At 39.2% G+C, this 18,047-nt stretch overlaps 1 protein-coding gene across 1 annotated transcript in view; it reads right to left on the reverse strand.

Annotated features, from left to right (window-relative positions):
* pcdh15b (protocadherin-related 15b) overlaps window positions 1–18,047 on the reverse strand; it is a 314,409-nt gene that overhangs the window by 151,798 nt on the left and 144,564 nt on the right. Inside the window, exons 18-20 of the mRNA XM_052112379.1 lie at window positions 15,174–15,479; window positions 9,561–9,788; window positions 3,270–3,386 (exon numbers count right to left, since the gene is read on the reverse strand). Of these exons, the coding sequence (XP_051968339.1) occupies window positions 3,270–3,386; window positions 9,561–9,788; window positions 15,174–15,479 (651 nt within the window). The remainder of the gene's footprint in view (window positions 1–3,269; window positions 3,387–9,560; window positions 9,789–15,173; window positions 15,480–18,047) is intronic.

The following is an 18,047-nucleotide window of genomic DNA, read 5'->3' on the forward strand; positions in this document are numbered from 1 at the left end:
TGTTCAGCTGATTTCTGTGATATTCTGTCATTATAAAATAAACATAAATAAATATATTTGTTTTATGCTAATACATTATATATTAAATATACAACTTAGATATAGTTAATTTAGAATCCATCTCAAACAAACCCATCAATGTGGTACTGCTCTGCAGATGGATTAATCTCATTTGCAAATCATAATATTAACATTCTTCCAAAAGTTTTGACTGTTGCATATTTATTACAACTCTGTTGTCAATTGTTAAGCAACCAGACAATGGATTTATCCAACTTAATGTGGCAATAACTCGCTATGATGCTGTACCTCCGATTTTAAAAGACTTGGATGGAGTATGGATTATTATAAGAATGTTGTGATGCAAATTAATCCAAACATACCCAACAATTCACAAATTTCTATAAATTATAAATAACTATAAATAACTTTAATCTTTGTGCACTGCTCTGTTGTTTTCTACTCACTGTAAAGCAGCTGAAATGGTAAAATATGATGGTAAATTGATTTGCTCCTTACACTACAGATGTGGCCTTTGAGATTGCATGACAAAAAATGTAAAAAAAGCATGTGGAAACATGGCATTAGGCAGTGCAGAATAGAGAAGATCAGGGGGCAGTCGTGTTTCATTCTTTGAACACTGATCGCATATGGTTTATATAAGGGTCTGTCTATAATAGCCAGGTTGTCAGCGGAAAACTGAAGAAAGAACAAAAATCACAAAAAGCTGAAGCAAGCGATATTGAGCCAAATCAGCAATGGCAATACAATGGCAAAACAATTATAAGTATACATTATATGTTTCTGCATTCAGTTGGTGGGTTGTCGGAAAAATAATCTCAGTTACTGTCGAAACCTCCATTCCATGATGGAGGGAACGAGACGTTGTGTCGATGTAGGGGTCTCTCTTGAGAGCCTCGGTTACCTCTTATCTTTGAGAAAAGGCCAATGAGCATTGGTGAACAGAATTTACATTCCCCTCCCCCAGACATACGGGTATAAAAGGAGGGAAGCGTGCATCTGTTCAGAGAGGTTTTGAGCACCACAGTGTTGTGGCAAGAGGCACACAACATCTCGTTCCCTCCATCAGGGAATGGAGGTTACGACAGTAACCGAGATGTTCCCCTTCTGTCACTCACTCAGCGTTGTGTTGATGTAGTGACACTAGGGGTCCCTATTTAAAAACAGCACAACACTGAACATGTTAAGTGGACTGCTGATGCAGGTGCAAGCAAGCCATTGCGTGCGAAAATAGCACGTGCATCAGACTTAACGAAACCTTCCCCAATGCCCCAAAAGAGACATCATATAGTTCCCCACATCCCTGAAGGAGGGAAGCGACATAACTAGCCTGGAAGCAGGCCGCGCCTACCGCTGCCTTATCTTTCTCTATGATTTCTCTCCATAGAGTGTTAGATGTGGCTGGGGCCATCTAATGCTATGACACGCATCAGGGAAGGTGCTCTTTTCCAATCCTATTCTTTCAGGGGGAAAAGACCCCATGGAGAACACATCCTGCCCAACAGGGGAGGTTAACATGTGGCAAATACGTCACGTGTTTACCAGCCACACATGGAAGTGGCGCGGTGGTAGGTCCTGCCTCGACGGGGAGAAGCTCTACAAACACAGCAACCAGGGGGCAGAGGGGGCTCTGCCCAACCGAGATGCAGGTCTGCCAACAGAAGGACAGCACCGCAGAAAATACATCACAGGAGTTTTGGAATAATCAGAACCTGTGCAGCACCAATTCTAGTGCCGGCAAGTCAGTGCCTGCGGTGGGTCTGTCTGCAAAATTCCTCCACTGAGTTCGGAGCCAGAGGGCTAGAGAGGAAGGACACCCAGTGTCCGTGACTTGTTGACTTGACTGAGGGAGTAGAGCGCACTTCTTCACCTCAGGGGAGGTGAAAGGCGCTATGCACAAGCGATACACCCGGCCAGCTGTTGTCACCGTATTACCGAATTCTACGTGTTCGGACCTGTCAAAACATGGGACGAGACCAGCTCAACCCAGAGATTGTAAAATCACCGTCACCACCTGCCAACCTGAGGCACATGTGTGGTGCAGTTGGCATGTGAAGGTGGAGGGTCCACGTTCATGGCTGCGCCCCAAACCCAGGAACCAATCGTCTAGCCGCGAGGGCTAAGGGGGGGCGGATAGTTCCAGTCCAACCTGACACTCGCGACGGCCCGGATAAGCATAGTGGACATGTCGCTGTCGGCCTTAGACTGGGCCGGCACACCCGTAGACGTTAGCTCAGTTGAATCCTCAGAGTCAGAGTCCGCCAAGACGCTCTCCGATGCAGCGGCGAAACTCTCATCCAGCTTGGGGGCTCTGAGAAAGACATCAGACTGGCCGTAAGGCAAGCCAGTCTCTTCTTGGAACCGGACAGGGGCAAACAAGCACGCTGGGGAAAGGGTGGTTTGCGGGGATTTACCTGCCAAAACCGCTCCCGTTAAATTAACAAAATCACCCCCAGTGCCAGCCACGCCGACCCAGAGTGGCTTTCCCTCGGAAGGAGAGCCTTGACCACAACGTTACTATGGTCATGTTCTCGCAGTGAACATGAGCCGTCCACAAACGCTGCCTCTGTGTGATCTCTGCCCAGACACGAGAGGCAGCGCCTTTGGCCGTCAGAAGCGGAGAGGTAACGACCGCATCAAGGAATGACACAAATTCGGAAGGGCATCTTGAAAAAGACGCGTCTTTAAAAAGATGTTCAACGTCAATGTGTTTACTCTTTTAGAGAAATATATACTCTTTTAGAGGGCTGTCGAATCGCTAAGGGACGTGGTCTGCACATGCGTGCAGAAGAAGAGAAAAGTCGCTGAAATGCGCCGCATTTCCAACAGCGTATGCTCTTTAGAGTTGAATGGAGCAGCAGTGGGTTTTACTCAGCTCGCTGAAACACAACCACTCGGCTCCGAAGAAAAAATCTGTCTGAACAGACACACGCTTCCCTTCTTTTACACCCGTATGTTAAAGGACTGGTCAATTTGCATAGTAATGTGCACACAAGTTGATGCATGAACACACTAGCCACTGTGAGCTTCTGTCATAGTGCTCATGAATGCACCAGAAAATTCAAAACATTTTTACCTTTTGTGTTTTGCATAAGACATTAACACATGTATGTCTGGAATGACACAAGGAGCTGTAAACTGTGACAGATGTCATTTTTTTGGTGGACTATTCCTTCAAAATGCTTTCTCAAATGTGCAGGTTAAAGGAACAAACACATGCTTGCACACAGAGAATCAAGGCAACTCACCGGTGGGTCCAGGTCCTCTGCATGCACGGTGGTGACTACGGTCTCCTTGATTGCGTTGGGTGCCACCATTCCACGGTAAAGCGTCCGAGTGAACACTGGTGAGAAGTCGTTCATGTCCTGCGCAGACACAGAACATCAAACTGTGATTAGTGCCTCCTCACACTCTCTCTTCGCCTGCCTAACTCTTTTTCAACTGTCAGCCTGTGTGCTAGCTCAGACCCTCATAGCTAGCTCCAAACACTACAACACTAAACATAAATGGCATTTATTCAATGGTAGATTATGTGGTGCATTAAGTCTGTGACATAGAGCTAGGTGCCCGGGGACTTTTTGAGAAAAAGTTGGGTCGGAGATAATTATAGCCACTGAGAGAATGCTAATGACAGATAAAGACAAGACTACGGTGCTAGAGAGAATAAAGTGGCAATGCTGAAATAAAGGGTTTGAATAAAGTGGAAGAGTAGGTCTCTGGAACCCAATATACCGCCGTGAAGTTGGCACCCCATATAATTAAATAATCACCAAAACTATTCCATTCGTTTGTGCAGTGTTTGTGCTGATTTGTGCCGCAAAAAATTAACGTTTGTGCTGGTTTGGTGTTTGAGATATTAAGCATTCTTTTTGGGCTGTGTGACGTCACTCTCCACCCCATCTCGCTCAAATCGATCCAACCCAGTGCTGGTCGTTTGTGATCGGTTTGTGCCGTTAAAACAAACATTGTAACTATTTTCCATCCTTTTATATAGCAAAAATGTTTTCGGGAGTGGTGACATCATTGTCCACCCCATGTTGTCTAAATCACTCCAAACCAGTGTCATTCATTTGTGCTCAATTTATGCCGGTTTGTGCCGTTAAAATGAACACTTTATCTATTTCCATTCCTTAGAAATAACAAATAAGATACGGGGCTGTGACGTCACTTTCCACCCCATGTCGTCCAAATCACTCCAAACCATTGTCATTCATTTGTGCTTGCTCGGTGCAAGTTTCTTACTGTTGCTGTCATTGTTTTATTTTGGATTTCAAATCCAAATCACATATGCCCTGTATTTGTGAGCATGGTAAAGTAAATTTTATATTTGACATTCGCGACAATACTCATTAAACTATCCGTGCAAATCACATTTTCAAGCCCAACCAACCTAGACATGCATGAGTAGGTTTTCTTTGCCTAGCACAAAGCTGAATTTTAAAAAAAGAGAATTTTTTTTTATAACAATTTTATTAGCCCTATAAATCATTTAAACAAATTAACCATTTGATATTATGACATCATTTTCTTAAAAATATCCCTTTCATGACACAAAACTCTGTTTGTGGAATTTACATTCTATATGTTACCAAATATATATAGTAGTGTAAATGTTTGTAATATTCTAATTCCATTAAACTCAATGACCATGTGACCGGGTTGGATCGATTTGACCGAGATGGGGTGGAGAGTGATGTCACACAGCCCAAAAAGAATGCTTAATATCTCAAACACCAAACCAGCAAAAACAAACATTTTTGTGGCACAAATCAGCACAAACAAATGGAATAGTTTTGGTGATTATTTAATTAGATGGGGTGCCAACTTCACGGTGGTAGCAAATATCCCTATCGTTTACTCCACTAAGACAATATTTTATGTTTAACAATAAAGCATAAAGCTTTCAAGACAGACATAGCAAGAGCTTTGAGATTGTTAAGTGATGATATATGTGACTTAGTAAGCCAGAGTCATGTGAGTGGGATTTAGTTTAAACTTTTAAATGTTTAATAGCCAAATTCTCACTTAAGAACTACACTACCATAATGCTGAATAGGGATTCACCTGTTACCATGGAAATAAAATGTAGCAAAAATTGTGTTCAATAATTGAATTTTATTGTATCCAAAATACAATACCCATAATTCTGAAGAGGTATCCACCAATAAGTGTGCTTTTATCAGGGGAAGATAATTGCAGCAAAAATTACATTAAATAGTTGAATTCCTGGTGAAGAATTCCACTACCCATAATCCTGAAGAGAGATTTACTGTACATTTAGTCATTTAGCAGATGCTTATATTCAAAGCGACTTACAAATAAGGAACATAACAAGCATTTTGTCATTCAAAAGTCAACAATATCTGCGGGAAAAGAGCTCAGCAGCGACAATCCATTGAAATGAAGCATTGCGAATGACATAATCAATTAAGCCTCGCTACAATCTCAATGTATATATATTTTATTTTTTTTGCAATAAACTTAAATATATATTTTATGCTTATTATGAATTAAGATAATTAATTTGTTTAATATTTGCAAATGACATAATGGAATCAGTAATTACAATACAATATAAAACTATTAACCTACACTCACCTAAAGGATTATTAGGAACACCATACTAATACTGTGTTTGACCCCCTTTCGCCTTCAGAACTGCCTTAATTCTACGTGGCATTGATTCAACAAGGTGCTGAAAGCATTCTTTAGAAATGTTGGCCCATATTGATAGGATAGCATCTTGCAGTTGATGGAGATTTGTGGGATGCACATCCAGGGCACGAAGCTCCCGTTCCACCACATCCCAAAGATGCTCTATTGGGTTGAGATCTGGTGACTGTGGGGGCCATTTTAGTACAGTGAACTCATTGTCATGTTCAAGAAACCAATTTGAAATGATTCGAGCTTTGTGACATGGTGCATCATCCTGCTGGAAGTAGCCATCAGAGGATGGGTACATGGTGGCCATAAAGGGATGGACATGGTCAGAAACAATGCTCAGGTAGGCCGTGGCATTTAAACGATGCCCAATTGGCACTAAGGGGCCTAAAGTGTGCCGAGAAAACATCCCCCACACCATTACACCACCACCACCAGCCTGCACAGTGGTAACAAGGCATGATGGATCCATGTTCTCATTCTGTTTACGCCAAATTCTGACTCTACCATCTGAATGTCTCAACAGAAATCGAGACTCATCAGACCAGGCAACATTTTTCCAGTCTTCAACTGTCCAATTTTGGTGAGCTCTTGCAAATTGTAGCCTCTTTTTCCTATTTGTAGTGGAGATGAGTGGTACCCGGTGGGGTCTTCTGCTGTTGTAGCCCATCCGCCTCAAGGTTGTGCGTGTTGTGGCTTCACAAATGCTTTGCTGCATACCTCGGTTGTAACGAGTGGTTATTTCAGGCAAAGTTGCTCTTCTATCAGCTTGAATCAGTCAGCCCATTCTCCTCTGACCTCTATCATCAACAAGGCATTTTCGCCCACAGGACTGCCGCATACTGGATGTTTTTCCCTTTTCACACCATTCTTTGTAAACCCTAGAAATGGTTGTGCGTGGAAATCCCAGTAACTGAGCAGATTGTGAAATACTCAGACCGGCCCGTCTGGCACCAACAACCATGCCACGCTCAAAATTGCTTAAATCACCTTTCTTTCCCATTCTGACATTCAGTTTGGAGTTCAGGAGATTGTCTTGACCAGGACCACACCCCTAAATGCATTGAAGCAACTGCCATGTGATTGGTTGATTAGATAATTGCATTAATGAGAAATTGAACAGGTGTTCCTAATAATCCTTTAGGTGAGTGTATAGTCATTGATTATTTGTATAAAAGCACATATTTTTATGTATACAACCGAAACAAGAGCTTAATTGATCATTTCTTAAGCTTGGCTTCTTTTTTTTTCTTTTCTTTTCTCCCCAATTTGGAATGCCAATTCCCAATGCGCTCTAAGTCCTCATGGTGGTGTAGTGACTCACCTCAATCTATGTGAATGAATTTCAGTTGCCTTAACATTTGAGACTGTCAATCCGGCATCTTATCACGTGGCTTGTTGAGCGCGTTACCGCGGAGACATAGCAGGTGTGAAGGCTTTACGCGATTCTCCATGGCATCCACATACAACTCACCATGTGCCCCACCGAGAGGGTAGAGTTACCCCATGTTACTCTACCCTCCCTAGTAACCGGGACAATTTGGTTGCAGAGGAGACCTGGCTGGAGTCACTCAGCATGCACTGGATTCAAACTTGTGACTCCAGGTGTCGTAGTCAGCATCAAAACTAGCTGAGCTACCCAGGCTCCCAATATTGCATAAAATATTTCAATTATGTAATTAAGTTAATTCCCTAATTTAAGTTCATTATCTTGTATTATTTATTTCTTGTCCTCAATTGTCAAATACTTTTTTGCCTCAAACCAAAGTTTGTAATGCTGCACTTCATCGCATTAGTTTCATGACTAACAATTCGTTTTTGAATCTCTGTGAAAATTTATTTCTAAAACTAGTGCTGCTATTAAAGTGAACAGTCACTGTTGCGCTTCACTGATAAGGACATACTGTATACTTCATTGTGAATGGAGTCAGGGGCCGTGAATGTTGATGCCACAGGTGATTGCGGAAAACAGAAGAGATGCAATGTGAACAAATACACTCAATAGAGAAGCCTTCTATAAGTCCAAGGAGAGGCCAGACAGGTTCAGATATCCAAATTACACCCCCCTCCCCCAGCCAATACCCCAACCTTTGTCCTTCTTATGATAGTGTGCTTATTCAAGGATGTCCTCGAGACCAAAATAAAAGGTCTCATGAAAATACTATGGAGGGAAATTGCAATTTTTTCTCTCTTATTTTTCAATCTCACACATCTGTGTGTGTCCTTTACCTCTACAGATGAAAAATAAAAGGCATCTAGTCTTATTGCAGTGGTTGTCACTCATTAAAGTTACTGTGTTGACGACACACACAAGATCAATATTTCTTTTAATATTGCTCATGCAAATCAATGTAACTTTTTATACATTTATTTTAGATATATTACAAGCCATTTTACTAAACAGACTTTTCATTATTAAATTAAAAAAATATATATATTTTTTTTTTTTTGCTTTTAATTCAAAAAGTTACACAAAGCTAAAAGAAAATCCAGTTTTAATGTTAAATAACTTTTTTCTCCCCTTTTGTAAGTCACCATGTACAAAAACATCTGCTGAATGAATACATGTATTTTTTTATAATTGTTTATGATTTTTATTTGTATTTATTTCAAAAGCTTCTTTAGTTTAAAATGGGGGAGTGACCAAATAAATTGGGAACCACTGCCTTCAATGAAATATGCAAGGGAAGTGTTTCTGAAACTGTGCTTTTAACCTCGCTGGGACCGTTTTCTCCATTGGGACGTTGACTTGGGGCCTATGTAACCTACATCATCATCACACTGATATCCCGAGAATTCATGCATCAGGTAGCACATTCATTTCACTTATAATTTTTCATTTTCTACAGCAACTAATTATCAACTAGAAACAGTGCGCACATATATCTATATCAATATCAATACATATTCCAAACACAGACACAATAAGGGGTTCTTGGGAGACTTGAGAGGACATAATAAGCTATGTCTTTCCTTGCATGAAAGTTTTTTGCTGAAACACTTTTCCTTTTAAGCTTAAGCTGATGTAGAATTGGTCACACTGTAGGCTGTTTTGCTACCTAAAACTAATGTTAAAAATACATAAACCTAGAAACTGGTTAAATGTCTAAGAATTATTAACACTCTTGGTTTATGTGCTCTAGCTCTCTTGTCAAAGTCTTATAAGAGAAGAATATAACACAGACTTTAGACACTACATGGCCAAAAGTGTGTAGACACAATACTGGTGTAATGATATAACCTACAGAAAGAGCAAATCTGAACAAAGCTGGTGAATTGATTCAAAAGTATCAAGTCTGGAATGAATCAAAAAAGGGATGAATCACCGGGGCCTGAGTAGCTCAGCGAGTATTGACACTGACTACCACCACTGGAGTCACAAGTTCAAATCCATGGTGTGCTGAGTGACTCCAGCCAGGTCTCCTAAGCAACCAAATTGGCCGGGTTGCTAGGAAGGGTAGAGTCATATGTGTTAACCTCCTCTTGAGCACTATAATGAGTTCTCTCGCTCTCGGTGGGGTGCGTGGTTAGTTTTGCGTGGATGCTGCGAAGAATAGCGTGAAGCCTCCACACGCTATGTCTCTATGGTAACGCGCTCAACAAACCATATGATAAGATGTGCGGATTGACAGTCTCAGACACAGAGGCAACTGAGATTCATCCTCCGCCACCAGGATTGAGGCAAGACACCACGAGGACTGAGAGCACATTGGGAATTCCAAATGGGATTAATCAAAATCCCCATCACTAACAGTGACAGACTACAGATGCACCGCACAGTGCAAGCAAGAGCAAGGCAAACGATAATTTCTGGAAGGCCAACATTTAATTTGTAAACAGATAGATTAATCATGAGGGATATAGTGATTGAAACTTACCATTACAGTGACTGTAACAGAGGCTAATCCTGGGGGCATGTTTCCACTGCCTCCATCCACTGCTTCAACCACAAAGGTCTGTGATGTCCTATTGGGTAAAAGTTTCTCGAAGTCAAGTAAACGAAGCACCCTCAGCTCCCCGGTGTGGGGGTTCACAGCAAACAGCTCCCGTGCGCTCTCTGTCCTGATATGGTAGGTGACATTTGTGTCCAGATCGGGGTCCTGTGCCTACATAAGACATCATTACCAAAACAATTTGCATGAATAATTCAACTCTCAACATCAATTTAAACTCTCAAACTTTGTCTGAACTACATGAGTAGGTTACATTAATGATTAAAAACAGATCCTGTAGTGACCCTGAGGCAATGAGTGAATTAGAAAGATATGCTTCACTGCCAGCCAGACACAGCACGGCTAGAATTGAGGAATTAACCAACACGGCTACTGCATGAACAGGCCAAAAGAATACAGGTTTTTAAAGGAATATTTCGGGTTCAATACAAGCTATGCTAAATCGACAGCATTTGTGCCAAAATGTTGATTATCATTCCCTCCTTTTCTTTTATTAAAAAAAAAAAACATTTTGTTTATAGTAGCCTAGTGTCCATCCACCTTTCACGCCATTTTGTTATCAACAAAGTGAAAATGCGGGGAAAAAATTATTGCGACATTTGCCGTCTTCTGTCCTTTTCCATTCTACGGAAGAGGATTAGGGCCAAGCAATAATAATAAAAAATAAAGCCATCTCGAGATTAAAGTCATTATAATGTGAGATTAAACTCGTTAAATTTCGAGAAAAAAGTCGAAATACAATCTTGAGAATAAACTCATTAAATATCGAGAATAAAGTCATTATAATGCGAGATTAAAGTCGTTAAATTTCGAGAAAAAAGTCGAAATACAATCTTGAGAATAAACTCATTAAATATCGAGAATAAAGTCGTTGTGTTTCGAGAAAAAACTCGTTAAGTTTAATCTCGCATTATAATGACTTTATTCTTGATATTTAATGAGATTATTCTCAAGATTGTATTTCGACTTTTTTCTCGAAATTTAACGAGTTTAATCTCGCATTATAATGACTTTAATCTCGATATTTAATGAGTTTATTCTCAAGATTGTATTTTGACTTTTTTCTCGAAATTTTACGAGTTTAATCTCGCAATATAATGACTTTAATCTCGAGATGGTTTTATTTTTTTATTATTGCTTGGCCCTAATCCTCTTCCGTACCATTCAAATGGCCTATTATCGATAAAAAAATGGTGTGCGTGTTGACGTCTGCCTAAAAAAACTTTTTGACACGTAGGTTTAGTTTAGCGCAACAGAAATCTGCCCTGAAGCCGTTTCCATTTAGAAATGTGTGTTTATCGCTAATTCGCCTCCCAGATGTCCCTAATTTTTTTCCTCTGAAGTTTGGGTAAAATGGGGAGATTATTGAGACAATTCTTTGAAATTAGTCAGTTTACTGTCATTTTAATTAACAAATAAAAGCAATCAGAAGAGGAGGAATTACAATCAAAAGGGAGCTGTTGCCCTTCTGATAGGACTGTAATATTGGTCCTGATATTGAGCATGTCGCAGGTCGGCACCGGTCCCGACCCGAAAGCGGATCGTCATGGCTCTGTTTAAGCTGGAAACCTGCTGGCAGAAGTAGTGGGGGAAACTTTGTCTCAGTATAAGGAGCATCAATCCATGTGTATATGCGGTGTGCACAGCTAATAAAGAAAACAACAATGATGCGGTGTAATATCAGGGTTTATATATGATATATTCCTATTATTCAATATTGTGAACAATCATCTAATCTAAAGCATCGCCATCACAACTGCTTTATGTCCCGCATATTTCTCCAGCAACTTTTAACGACCATCTGAACTTGATTATAATATAAAATACATTTTAGCTTCATAATGCATATTTACATTTTCTGAAGAAGCAGTAAATGTGATCCGCGGTAAAGATGGTTAAAATATTTAAACGTTTTAAAATGTTCAAAAGCTTGTATTCTGAAAGTGAACTCAGCATTGGACAAATAGTTCTCACAGTTTATGGTCTTGAAAAAGTGCAGAACATTCTGAGAATGTCAATCAGCCGACTTTATTCATCTATAAAACAGAGACGGGCTAATTTAAGTTTGTGTAAAGAAACGGCATATATAGGTCTAAAAAATATATATATATTTTTTTTTGGTAATACATTTTTTTAATTCAGTGCTTTTTTCGTTTGGTAATGTATTTTGTTTAATACAGAGAATTGGGCTGTAAGTGTGTTTGTTAGATTAGATTAACATCTTTGTGCACAGAAATGATAGGTTTTATGTTTTGTGGGCTAATTCCATGACTGCCGTCTATATATTTGAATGGTGTGGAAAAGTAACTTTAATAAATAAATGGATGGATACTGCGATTTAAATTAATCGCAAACAGTGGCCATTCATTTGTTCAACGTGCACGAGATATTTGTGTTGGCACTCCTGGAAGTGTCATGTTTGTAGATCGGCTCTAAATGCCGTAAAGATCAATCCATAATCACGTAAAATAAATATGCTTTCAATACTGTCGTCATGATGAACTCATGATAACGATTGGGGCAAACTCTGTCATATGACACTACATTTTCTTTAATCCCAATTTTATTAACAAAAAGTGTTTCCAAACCAGTTTTTCGCAACATTTAATGTATCGACAGAGTTTATGCGCTTGAGTTAAACAGAAAAATATTATGTCGACATTTGTGACATTTTAGCGACAATGTGCTAATTTTTATTATATTTGATAATAACAATAATATTTGATAATAACTTCAGCTTTATTTTGATGCGCTAAAACTTTTTTCACAAACAAATCCTTGGATGAAAACGTAGTTAGTGAGGCACTTAAAATGGAAGTGAATGGGGCCAATTTTTGGAGGGTTTAAAGGCAGACATTTTGAAGCATTTCACTTTAAAACAACTTACATTAATTCTTCTGTTAAAACTCAAATGGCAATACTTTTGAAAAAGTGAGTATTTTAACGTTCAGAAATTGGCCCCCGTTCGCCTCACTGGAAGCTCTATTATTTATTTATTTGTTATAGAAAAGGAGGGATGAGTCAAAATAACTTTTGTGGTAATCAACATCATGCCACAACATTATTCTGTCGATTGAGCTTAACTTGGATTGATCCCTTGGATTGATGTTTCGAGGAGGAAGTGTATAAGTTATGAGGACAACCATGTGCTTTTGGTCATATACCTCAATCAGCAACAACATTAAAACCAACTGCCTAATATTGTGTAGGTCCCCCTTGTGCCACCAATAGCATTCTGAGATGATATTCTTCCCTCCACAATTGTGCAGAGCAGTTATCTGAGTTACTGTAGACTTTGTCAGTTCGAACCAGTCTGGCCATTCTCTGTTGACCTCTTTCATCAACAAGACATTTCCATCCACAGAACTGCCACTCACTGAATGTTTTTTGTTTGTTTTTGGCACCATTTGGTGTAAATTCTAGACACTGTTCCACGTGAAAATCAGCAGTTAGAGAAATACTCAAACCAGCCCGTCTGGCACCAACAATCATCCATGTGATTATCTAATCAGCCAATCATGTGGCAGCAGTGCAGTACACAAAATCATGCAGATACGGTTCAGGAGCTTCAGTTAATGTTCACATCAACCATCAGAATGGGGAAAAACATGATCTCAGTGATTTGGAGCATAGCATGATTGTTGGTGCCAGATGTGCTGGTTTGAGTATTTCTGTAACTGCTGTAACTGATTTTACTCCCAATGGTGCCAAAACCAAAACAACAAACCTCCAGTGAGTTGCAGTTTTGTGGACAGAAATGCCTTGTTGATGGGAGAGGTCAACAGAGAATGGCCAGACTGGTTCTAACTGACAAAGTCTATGGTAACTCAGATAACCACCCTGTACAACTGTGTTGAGAAGAATATCATCTTAGAATGCAATTCTGAGATGCGGGTTGGCACAGTTTGGCGACACGAGGTGGACCTACACAATATTAGGCAGGTGGTTTTAATGTTGTGGCTGATCGGTGTATAAATATTATATATATATATATATATATATATATATATATATATATATATATATATATATATATATATATATATATATATATATATATATATATATATAAATAAAAGCAAGAAACATATATTGAATGAATATTGAGATTTTTGCTGCAAACTTGAGTTGAATTTAGCGGTTTCTGGAGAGTCTGCGGTCTCTTTCTTCTCACATAATAAACATAATTTCAATAATCAATATTTTGTATACATTTAATTATTTATTTGGTAAATAGGTATGTAATAAGCATACAATAAATGCAGACAAGGTGGTCAGGACAACGACGTGAAGCGAACTGGCTGATTGTATCTTTTGTTGACATATCTTTTGCTATTGACATCGAAGGCTGTGCGTCCAAGCAAACTTTATGGTACTCTGCCGCAGATTAATTCGTCAGCTGATATAAACTAGTAAATTTAGACAGGATGTCAACACGGATGCCAACATTTCATGCCCTGATCTTTGAAAACCATGAATACAACTACCGTACGCATAGAACAAGAAACCACAACCCAGACTACATTAAATCTGTGTTCACTTGCATAGAGAATAAATATAGCTTGCGACCACAAAATATTTAGAGTGGTGAATTATTGGCAGCAGAAAGTATGAAACCATCGAAAGACATTTAGAAACCAAAAAGTAATTTTTAAAAGCTGTCGAGTTTTTCAAAAGACAGCAACATGATTTCAACACATCACAACAAATCACCAAAACATGCATTGCCTAAAGCGCAAAATCCCCAATTTTGGTACTGTGTTGGTTCTCCACATGATGTCCAATGTAATAACATGCCCCCTGAATCAAAACAAGTTGGAAACCACTGATAAAGTGTGTATGTGTGTACTGCTGTCATTGTGTGTGTAGCTGAAATGGCCTCGTATCAGAGGGAGAAATCAGGCAGAAAGTAGAATGAAAGAACTACAGCTTTATGTTCGACAGGGAACATAATAGATAAACCTTCACACTTTTAAAAACCACAAGTAGATTAAAGCAATTACCCTGCTGAAAAGAAAAGCATCACTGTTCAAAGTATATACTCCAAGTCTTCTGAAGCCATAGGAAAACATGGTGTGAGAAAAAAACTATTTAAACAAAATATGTGGAAGTGCGCATGACATTCAGAGCTTCAGAGCGGAGAGAAAGATTTCAGGGAACAATTAAACTTACGTCTGTTACTCAAAAAGCAATCGGATGACTTCTGAAGAAACAGAGCTCACAAGTCACATTTATGGCTGCTATCATACGGAAAACAACATCTCAGACAGTCTTCAAAATTCATTTTTGGGTGAACTATCCCTTTAAGCTTCTCTTTTTAGCAGGGTACATGCATATTAGCCTTTTTCTAAAGGTCCCTCAACAGAGACAAGTAAACTGGCTACATATTCCACATCAATTAACTTCCACCCAGGAACACAGCATGAATTCAAATGGTGTCTTTTCAAGTTTAGAAAGTGAGAAAAAGTGTTTTCCAGAGGCTAATTTCTTCACGTCATGTTTTTGTGAATATTCACGTTATGTCTCTGTGTAACTCACACTGATATTAAGGATGACCGTGCCCACTGGGCTGTTCTCTGGCAGAGTAGCATGATATGCAGACTGGGAGAACACCGGGCTGTTGTCATCCACATCCAGAACTGTGATGGAGAGTGTGAGGGTGGTCCGGCGAGGGTCTTTGGCTCTGTCCCAAGCCTCCACCACTAAATCAAACTGTCCCCTCTCCTCTCGATCCAAAGGCACAATGGAGAAGATGCTGCCATCAGAGCTGATTCTGAAAAGGTCAGTGTGACTGACCAGTCGGTATCGCACATGCCCGTTAACACCCAAGTCCAGATCAGTAGCCTGCATGAACACAAACACACACATTTAAATTATTGTTTTGAAACTATCAATGCTACAACGGCACAGTTGGTATCAAATACTGGATAAAAAGACTTTTATGCCTCCTTATGTCATTTTTGTACCTTCTGAGTTCTGGTCACCATTCACTTGCATTGTATGGATCTACAGAGCTGAAATATTCTTCTTAAAATATTCACAAATCTTAATTTGTGTTCTGCAGAAGAAATAAAGTCATACACATCTGGGATGGCATGAAGGTGAGAAAATGACAGAATTAAAATTTTTGGATGAACTATCCCTTTAAATAGCTTCAGTGTAGTTACTTTTTTAGCTAACTACTAATTTAAAAGAGTAGCTTGAATTTAGTTTATCTACTTTAGGTTATGAGCAGCTTGTAGCTGTTTCGAAGGAGCTTTCCGAACACTGCCTGACACACACACACATATATACACTCAGAGACACCTGTTTTACTAGCGGGGTGATGAAACAATCAACAGAAATGCCAGCAATATGTTCGACTTCCCACAGTGGTCAGATTGGTGCACGGTGCTGTTCCATTCCATCTCTTTTAGCTCACAGACACCAATATAAAGCCTGCCAACAGTTTTTAATCATAAAGTTAAGAGTTGGCCAGCAGGATGTACAAATGGACCATCAGGACAGTAAAACATCCCTTCCCCACCACATGCTCGCAAGTTTCTCCATTTAGCGCTCCCTTAAATATCGGTTTTAATGGCATCAAACACACTCCCAACTGTGTTATCTGCTTATTATAGCTCCAGCACTTGTGCATGAAAGCACCTCTTTGACACTTTGGCAAAGTGCTTTTGTGGTGCTCCGATAAGCCACTAAAACAAAGTGGCCAAAGACTGGCTATACATTTTACAGACATAGATAGATAGCGTGTACTCTCCTCCGGCAAAGGGTTGGGCCAAAACTCAATTACTTTTGCCAAAGCTAAAACCCCCGAAGGGGCCAAACAATGATGAAATAGTCAATGAAAGACTCAACCTTTTGATAGACAGGTCTTTGAAGAGGCTTCCTTGACATTCTCAATTCTTAAAAGAAAAATCTACAACAATCAAGCCCCAAAATATGTATTGAAGTCAGGGACAAAAGGTTCATTCAACATTTACTTCAACTGCTGCCTTTATGAATGCTTTTTTATTATTTTTTTTTTTGCAGAGAGATTTCTTCCATGATATGACGTGTTTCATATATAATTAAGAGATCAAATGTTTTAAAGGGATAGTTCACCCAAAAATGAAAATCCTCTCATCATTTACTCCCTCATGCCATCCCAGATGTTGTCTCCCATTTGCTCTCACAAGTTTCTGTCTTGCATCCACCTGCTCCCGCAAATTTCCATGTTAACCTGCTCTCTATCATTTATTTTTCCACAGAGAGCCAAAGCCATACAAATAGACAAATTTACACAAAAAAAATTTTTATTTTTCCGTTAATGCTATTACCAGATGAGATGATGTGTGAAAATGATGCCCACTTGACTTGCATGAGGTTGGTTCCTAAACACTATATTCACCATTTTCCAATCCTAGTATCACATCCGTTGATAACATTATGTTAATTTCCATTATGTTAATTAGACTTTAGATGAAAGCCCCATTATTTATCTGCATAGCCTGCTCTAAATAATGATTGGATAATTTGATGCACATATATATATATATATATATATATATATATATATATATATATATATATATATATATATATTATTTATTTATTTAAGCAATATCACAAGAGCAAGAGTGCGATATGGCCCTACATCAGCACTGATGTGATTCGGCCGCAGGCCGAGTGCTGTAGGTAATCACAGCAGTGCTGATTGTTGGGCCATATAGCATGATTGCGAGTGTGATATTGCTTATATACAACAGTTCAATGAACAAGTACATTTTAAAAATTAAGAAAAACTGAGTACGGTCATAAAAAACACATTTTTGCATGGAACTACTTTCTTACACGCCGGATCAGAATCTGCCGTTGCTGGTTCAAAACAAATGATGCATCCGAGCCTTCATTAGTAATTAAACATGTCACTTCAGAAATTGTATCACAGCTTGTGCTGTTTCAAACAAGTTATTGGATAAACAAGGATGTGTGTGTGTGTCAGAGTTTCCGCTAGAAAAAAATGGTGCCGGTCAAAGTGACCGGCAGAGGTTTCATTTTACGGACATTTTGATGATATGCCGGTCAAATATCAAATATAATTAGTCAAGTTGAGGAAAACTGGAGGCAGGCTATGTAACTTAAAAAAATGACATAATCAGGCCGTATAGAATGCAACATGTTTATTAGCCTAACTTTCAAATAGAGGAAAAAAACATGAACGTCCGATTGGCGTCAATCAATTCTTTTTACTATGGTTTCACATTCATAGTTTAACAAACCCCCCTTCCCCACATAAAATATCTGAATAGCAGCCTATTGTTTTTACTCAAGCGAACTTAATTATACACTCTCAGTATGTCTCATTTAGCTGGTAACATTTAAATTGGCCACCGTGAAATGACTCCTTGTCAAATGAACTGGAACAAACAAATG

Source organism: Xyrauchen texanus, chromosome 40 (assembly GCF_025860055.1).
Source record: "Xyrauchen texanus isolate HMW12.3.18 chromosome 40, RBS_HiC_50CHRs, whole genome shotgun sequence".
Taxonomy (NCBI): Eukaryota; Metazoa; Chordata; class Actinopteri; order Cypriniformes; family Catostomidae; genus Xyrauchen; species Xyrauchen texanus.